Consider the following 8766-nt stretch of genomic DNA (forward strand, 5'->3'; position numbering starts at 1 on the left):
TTTATTTTCTTTTTCATATACTATGTATTTTTTATATAAGTTTTATTTGTTTTTCAGGTTGTTTTATTTCTGCATTATTTGAAAATATAACTACAGCCTCTCTATTATCTGTACCAATTGATTTTGTTTCATACACATTTAGTGGCTTATTTTTGCAATTAAGGTAATTTAATTTTTTAGTGTATTTTATGATATAGATATTACTTTTGTACTAGGTTAGGTTATATTCTAACTATATTTCTTATTAACTGAAAAGATTTTTGTAGTTTTTACTGTTCAATACCTATTCATACTGCTAGATTATATTACTCTAAAGAATTGATTTTAATCCATAACTTTTGACTGTTCTGAGGACTAGTCAAAGTCCTAGAATTCAACATAATTCTACATCAACATGCTTATTCCCATCCTAAACTAAGAAAATACTAAGAATAACTAAGAAAATATCAGTAAACATATTAAAGCCTATGTGACAGCAGCATATCAATTTAATGTAATTGTATATATGTTGTTTTAGTAGCTCTGAATATGTTAATTTTGTAAATACATAATTTGTGATATCCTATTGACATGTTACAAAACAATATGGTATTTCTTTGCAAAAATAAAGATATATTATCACTTTTTATAATTTCTCTATGCATTCCATTTCTCCAATTAAATGATTAGTTAATTTCATTAGTAATCTCTCTAATTACACATGATCTCTCTCTTTTATTCATGATAACTTTTTTTATTGTTACACAGTATTTTCATGCTCTATAGTATTATGATTAATTGAATTTTTGGATTTACTATAAAGTCCCTAGGTAAATGTTCTCATAAATAGAGTTAAAAATTTGAGTTATATATTTTATGAATATATGAATGTTAAGTATCATAACAATAATTTTTTACATGACGATAGTAATTACATCATGATAAATTCAATAAACTCATAATGTAAAATATAATTCAAATATTTTCTTCTAGAATTCTATCGATTTAGAGAATATACATGTATATATGCACACATGCACACACACACACACACACACACACACACACACACACACACACACACACATATATATATATATATATATATATATATATATATATATATAAAGAGAGAGAGAGAGAAAGAAAGAAAGAGAGACAAAAGTATTTTGTTCATTCTCCATTGCAGAAAAATAAGCAATAAGCAATGACATAATGAATTTTTTATTTTGTTTTGCATATATAATCAAATTATAACAAAACATGAAATTAAAGCCTAAAACGTCCTCTTTATAGTGGCATAAGAAATTTGTAAAAATATTTTACTGAAAAACAGTGTTTTCTCAATGTTAATGTTTTCCTAGTAAAAATTTGATAAAAAACAATTTTTTCACTGTTGGTTTTTCTGAGTTTGTGTCTGTCAAATTACAGGAATGCTAATGACAATCTCAATTATTTATTGAATTTTAATAGATTTCTTTCATTATGCAGTGCTCCACTAATCGTAACTCACTGGAAGGGCTATCCGCCATTATGGATCAAAGAAATTAAAGAAGACATGCAAGAATTAAATTTGACTTACGAAGATTTACTTAATAAATCCGAAAAATTAAAATTTGTTAATTAAGATCCGAATACCAACTTTAAAGTAAGAACTTTTAATTATACAAAAAGGGTTTATTCAGAAGAGGATGTTAAAGCAAGATCATTAAGAATGACTAAATATTGGGAGAAAGTAAAAGCTAAGAACTTAAAGGCTAAAAGACTTGAATTATTCTGACTAAAGTGGTCCTTTGCGGCCTTAAAAGTAAAAAAAAAATAAATAAAACATAACTATATTTATTTTTTATATCATAACTATATCACATATATTACACAAATGATTATCAATACTCATATAATATTATAATACTCAATAATATTCACATGACTATCACAAACCAATATAAATTATTTAGTTTGTGTTTTTATTTAAAATAGAAAAAAGACTGATAATCTTAAAATAAAGCAACAGCAATACATCAATAGAAAAGTGATAAAAGTTTTGTTATGATATTTCTTAAAAATGCACAGAATGTCCAATAAGATGGTCATATTTTATTAAGTATTCTACATGTCAAAATAAAAAGAGATTTATTGTAAATATAGGTTTGAAAGCATTTCATTTTCAGTTAATATTATTGCCATAAACTCTGTTCAAAATATAAACTATGCTATGCTGCAGTTCTTCAGACCTAAATTACGAGGTAAAGTTACTGTTACTATTCTATGATATTTGACATGGAAAAAAATTTAAGTTTAAAAATAAATAGTATTTTCTATGATTTCCAAGCATTAGCAAGTATAAAATATTGGAGTTGAAAAATACTTTTTTAGGTTTGGTATAAGTTAAGTTCATGAAATTGGCAATAAAAGAAACCTATGTTATAAAAGTAAAATGTTATCTACAATTAATATTCATTACTGTAAAATTTAATCTGACTTTCTGTACAGGTGAACAATATGTAGTTGTGAAAACATGAGATGTAATCTCAAAAATGTCTCAGTAATGTCAAAAAAGTTCTTTACAAGATAATTTTTTTTAATTAAGAAAAAATCGTTTTGCTTTAAGTTTTGTATTTTTTAAATTAATTATTTTTAATTTATTATTATTATTATTATTATATTATATAATTATAATTTATTATACATATTTATTAATATAATTATATTATTACTATTATATAATTTATTTATTATTTATTTGTATTATTATTTAATTAGTTACAAAAACTACAACCAAAAAATGGCAAAATTAATCAACTTAATTGGACACATTGAACTTGTAAAGAATAATTGTATAACTAAGAATAACTATGTATTGATTGTGTTAAGCTTTGTAGTTTATAAACAAGATTGCATTTGTTTAATATGAATCTAGGAGGCAAACAATTTAAAATGTTTGGCTGGTAAAATGTTAGTAATGCTGACTTTTGGATTAAGTCAGAATCTATTATGATTTAATTTATTTTGTTTTAAATTTTGCCAAACTTTTAATAAACTTATAAGAAGTGAGTCTATATTTTTTTTTTGTCTTCAGTCACTTGACTAGTTTGATGCAGCTCTCCAAAATTCCCTATTTAGTGACAGTCGTTTAATTTAGGTATACACCTACATCCTACATACTTAACAATTTGTTTTACCTATTCCAAACGGTGCCTGCCTGCATAAATTTTCCCATCTACATGTCCCTCCAATATTAAAGCGATTATTTCAGTATGCCTTAATATGTGGCCTATACCTCTGTCTCTTCTTTTAACTATATTTTTCCAAATGTCTCTTCATCAATTTGCCACAACTCCTCTTCATTTGCCACTTTATCCACCCATTTAATTTTTACCATTCTTTCTTTAGAACTACATTTCAAAAGCTTCTAATCTTATCTTCTCAGGTACTCCAATCGTCCAAGTTTCACTTCCATATAAAACTACACTCCAAACAAACATATACTTTTAAAATGTTGATGTTTAAATTAATTTTCGATGTAAGCAAATTATATTTCTAAATGAAAGCTCGTTTCGCCTGTGCTATGCAGCATTTTATATCGCTCCTGCTTCGTCCATCTTTAGTAATTCTACTTCCCAAATAACAAAATTCTTCTACCTCCGTAATTTTTTCTCTTCCTATTTTTATATTCAGTGGTTCATCTACATTATTTCTATTACATTTCATTACTTTGGTTTTATTCTTGTTTATTTTCATGCGGTAGTTCTTGCGTAGGACTACATCCATGCTGTTTCTTCCTTGCAGTATCACCTGGCTTTTTCCAAGTGTATATTCTTCTTCAATTACTAAATTATACTTCGTGCAAAACTCAAGGAGTCGGTACCTTCTTTCATTCCTTTTGCCCAGCTCGTATACACCCACAATATTTTCTTCATTGCCTTTTCAATTCTGCAACTATTATTAAATTTTCATCCCCTCTTATACGTTTAATTGCTTCGTCAATTTCTTTGTACACAACTCTACCTTATCATCATCATCATCATGCACTTGCAGGCATACAGTGAGTCTGTATTAAAACTTATAATCATTTTCAAAGATTTATTACATAACTTTTACCAGAATTAATATTTCTGCAAGTTTTGTTAAAAAAGTTTTACTTAATTTAATTTAAAATTTTTAACAAATTAAAGTTAATTTTTGCCAAACCTAAAAGGAAGACAACTTTATCTTGGCATCTAAAACATATTCTTGAAATTTGTCCATTTCTTCATGGGACATCTAGAATATTTATCTTTATAAAAAAAACCTGTCACTTGTAAAAATATAAAATGAAATATGTATACAGAATTAACATTTTTTCCCCTTTTTTTAAGAAATTCATCAATAATCTCAAAGTTTCAGCAATGGAATATGGTATGGAAATTTTTAGCATACTAAAAATACCAAGCTTGTCTGGGACACAAATCTATGACTTTTTGGATGAAAGGCTGAAATTCTATCATTCCATTACAGAGACTCGTAGTTCATGTTTTTAGTGTAATAACTCTGTATGCTAGTAATCTGCTTTAATGTTTCCAACTTTTTTAATGTATAATTTTTTTCCAGCACTGTACCATTGTACTTAAGTTGGTTAAAGTATTTTTCACGATTCTACTACGGTATGGAAGCGATATCTATACTGCAGTGGCAAGAAGTTGAAGACATTTGTAAGTACAATTTATTTTTTTTCTTCCCTATTCAATTCCAAAGTTATTAACTATAATCTCTCAACATGTCAGCAATTTCTTCAACCATTTTAATACAGTTCAGGAATTCCTTCCTTTTACTTTTTTTGTACTATTTAAAATCAAGATTCTCTGTTCACTTTTCTTAAATTTAATCTATAAACCTGTTGTTACTAGAAATTAAAACAATCTTAAAAATCTTATTATTTTCTATGTCTGTAACAAGCACTTATAGCTGTTATTAATTTAAAGCAGTCAATAGATGAACTATTGTATTTTTTAAGTGCATTATTTCTTCTCTGAAATTTTATAACTTTCATAGTAATATTTAAGTTCAGTATATCAAATGGCTTTTAACTGTAACAAAGATTTCACCTTAGTTTCACTAAAGAAATATATAAATCTAAGTACAAAATATAAAACCAATTTTACAAAAGATTTTTGGCTCATTCAGAAGTAAATAAGTGCCTCCTTTTTTAGTCATATGATACCTAAACATTTTCTAATTGATACACCTTCAGAGTAATATTTAACGATCTTCTCCATACAGTTACTCAGAAATGAGACCAAATATTATTATCAAGCATTTATTTTTAAATAAACATACAATTGCCCAAAAATACTGAATTTATAATTTAGTATTAACTAAGCAAGTCATGAGCCCTGAAAATACAGGTAAATTCCAATGATTATACTTGTTCACAAAAACTAAAGATAGATCATTTTTGGATTTTTTAAGATATTTCTGAAAAACCAGTTTTTATTGTACAGCCATTTGAAGATCAGCTATTAGTTATTTAACAATGTATTCATAGTTTGTTAAATCTGTAACACATTTATAACAATTTATAGTTTGAAATTAAAAATATTGTTGAAATGCAAATACAACCCCCCGTTCTCTTTCTGCAAACTTTGTCATCTAGTTCTCTTAAATCTTTTAGTCCTCCAAGGGATGCATTCTCTAAGAATAATTAACTTAGCCTGTCACTGGCTAATATAAGTAGAAGTAGAATGCAATCAGTAGAATTAAATTTTTAAAAAATTTTATTTTTATTACCCATCTTGTGACTGATGAAATGTGATTTACAATAGCATGTTTCAGAAACTATGTTCCATCATCATACATACCAAAATGATTATCTTTCAATTATTATTGTTCACTGAATAGTTAAACATATAAACTTTTTTAAAATCAAACATATATTTGAAAAAATGTTTTTCTTCCCAATGGATTTAAATTAGAAATTTGTTAAGCTTCATTTAGCTACAATAAAGCCAAAAATAGCCTTACACTTAATTTTATTCTCAATCTTAATCAAAGTAAATAAAAAATAAAGCATCCCTTTCCAGCATATCTTCAAATGAAAAATTATTCAATTGGGATACTCTGAAAATAAATACTCTGAAAATTGGGAAAATCTCATATTTATTCCTTTGCCACTTCTATTAAGATGTGTAGAAAATTGTTCTTATGCTATTTTCTCAACTTGAAAAGAATTTTAAAACGAACAGCGATAGTAATTAGACCATTAACTGTCCAGAATGTTTCAGAAGTCTTCATCTGAAGGAACTTCAACATTAGAAAGGGTGGTTGCAATATTTTTGACCTGCTTTGAAATTTTGTATTATAATTTTTTTGTTTTTATCTCTGTCGTAGTTACATAAACAATTTTTCTGTTTCAGCTTGTTCAGAAAATAAGAATATTCCATGTATAAGAACAGGACAAGGTGTATTAGAGAAATATGGATTCAGCCCAAATAATCTAAATTTAGATTTTTTTGCAATGTTTGTTGGCTTTTTTATTCTTCATTTTCTTGGATTTTTAACATTAAAAAGAAGAAGTAGACAACAGTCTGTATATTAATCAGTCATATTAGAATTATTATTACTAATTTTTTTATTTTATAATTCTATTATAAGTTAATATTATATTAATTGTTCTTTTTATAATACTTGTTTTTAAAATTATTGAAAGAAATTACACTTGAAATTAAAACTTTTTAACTTACTGTGAATTGAAGGATATTACTAAGCTATTTTATTATTATTTTTATTTATTTTATATAAATTAGTAATACCTCTCCCACAAAGGTATATATACAAACAGCAGTATATTCAGTGTTTAAAAAACTCATACTACATTTTATTCATATCCAACTGAAGAAAATATGTCCAGTGAATATACATATAAAAAGGTTTCATTTTCTGTCAATTATCTGTTTGTAACTTTTAACTAAAAAAAAAAAAACAAAAAAAAACGCAATTAATAACTTAATAAGACCATGAATCAAATGTTGTATGCACATTTTATACATGACTTTTAAACAGTGTTCAAAAAACAAAAAAAGTATTTCCATATTTTCAAATTGAAACCCATTTAAAATCTTTAAATTTTTTAAAGCAGATATTATATAAAAAAGGTAATATTCAAGGTAATAAGCATCCCATGCCAGGCTTACTAATGAGTGTGAGGAGTCATGTATTTCCAGTGATATTCTTCAATAATTGTATAATATAAAAACTTCATATTCTCTTATTGATATTAATAGAAATTTAAAAATACTTCAGTGTGTTTTGCATAATATACAGATTCAGATGAATTATTACTACTACTCAAATTTTGTGTGTGTGGGTATATATATATATATATATATAATTTATGTATTTATACTCCACAATTCTCTTTAAGATTTCATCCCCATAGACATGCCTGAGGTTATAAAAATTAAAAAAACCTTGAACTCTGTGATAACAATACATAGTTTCAGGGTCAAATATAATTTGCTAACGCTTAATAAATTTTAATTACATTATTCTTTGAATAATTTTCAGTTTTTAAGTCATATACACTTGAAATTAAAACTTTTTAACTTACTGTGAATTGAAGGATATTACTAAACTTTTTTTTTTATTATTGTTATTATTATTTTTATTTATTTTATATAAATTAGTAATACCTGGATAATATTTTATTTTATTTTCAATCAGTTTTTCAATGAATCTCATCAGTTTAATGTAACTTCTTCCCTTCTTCAATTTCAGATGGTCAACAACCTTCTTATATAACACTCTCTTACACCATTTGTACCAGTTCTTTCAAGGTTTCTTAGATTTTTTTTAAAAAATTAATTATAATAGTAAATCAACTTAAGTTAATGTGATGATCATTTGAAAAGTAACCAAGAATTCAAAGTACTTTAAACTGATTTCTTTAGAAAATTCTGTAAAAAGGTTTAAAGGTGAGAAAACTATAATTTTTTTAAACAATAACTTAAAAATGTATCAAAATAATGTTAACCACATCTGATAAATTTTACTTTTTCATGATATGAAGTACAAGTAACTCATAAAGATGGCATATCTATTCCAAAGAATGACAAGCATCCCATGTTAGGCTTAACAGGAAAAAAATTAAATGAAATCGTTTTATGTTGCCTTCTTCACAAGTTGACTGTGCTGTTTTATAATCATCTTGTAAAGACTTTCAAAACAGAGATGATATTTATTCCTAAAAGTAGCACCTATATGATGTTAACTAGTTAGTCTTAACAAAGTGTATGCCATTAAGGTCACCATCTCATATAGCTTACACAGGCATCTGAGTACAACATAAAACGTAAAAGTAATATTAAGATTTCACATCACAGACTAACTTACTCTACCCTGAAAAAATGCCTATAAGAAAAGAAATAAAAACTTGTTTGATTATTGTTTGTTCACTTTTCATAATTATTCACAGTAGATGTCTACAATTAGTAGACGGGTTATTTTTTAATAATTATACTATTGAAGTTGGAGTCAAATAAATGATTTGAAAGGTGGTGATAGTTGTTTGTGAATAATTGGCTCTGATTTCAAACAATCCAACGAATTATTACGAAGTATTATTTTTTAGTTTTAATGTAGATTTTTTGTGAGCTTTACATTTTTCAAAAGTTTATTCTATATTTTTATTTATTTATAATTTGAATAGGTTGACAAAAATACTTCTAGTTGCTTACAAGAAACACAAAGGTTAGAAATTATGTATAAGTAAATAAGTGTGAATGATGACTATCTGTGTGTATTTATGACTGT

At 25.6% G+C, this 8766-nt stretch overlaps 1 protein-coding gene across 2 annotated transcripts in view; it reads left to right on the forward strand.

Annotated features, from left to right (window-relative positions):
• Positions 1-7014, forward strand: part of LOC142329814 (protein scarlet-like) — a 104472-nt gene extending 97458 nt beyond the window's left edge. For both annotated transcript variants that reach the window (XM_075374659.1, XM_075374660.1), the window contains exons 13-15: positions 58-163; positions 4570-4670; positions 6372-7014. In XM_075374659.1, coding sequence (XP_075230774.1) covers positions 58-163; positions 4570-4670; positions 6372-6553 — 389 coding nt within the window. In that variant the 3' untranslated portion in view covers positions 6554-7014. The remainder of the gene's footprint in view (positions 1-57; positions 164-4569; positions 4671-6371) is intronic.
• The last annotated feature ends 1752 nt before the right edge of the window (positions 7015-8766 follow it).

The sequence above is a fragment of the Lycorma delicatula genome, chromosome 9, assembly GCF_047948215.1.
Source record: "Lycorma delicatula isolate Av1 chromosome 9, ASM4794821v1, whole genome shotgun sequence".
Taxonomy (NCBI): Eukaryota; Metazoa; Arthropoda; class Insecta; order Hemiptera; family Fulgoridae; genus Lycorma; species Lycorma delicatula.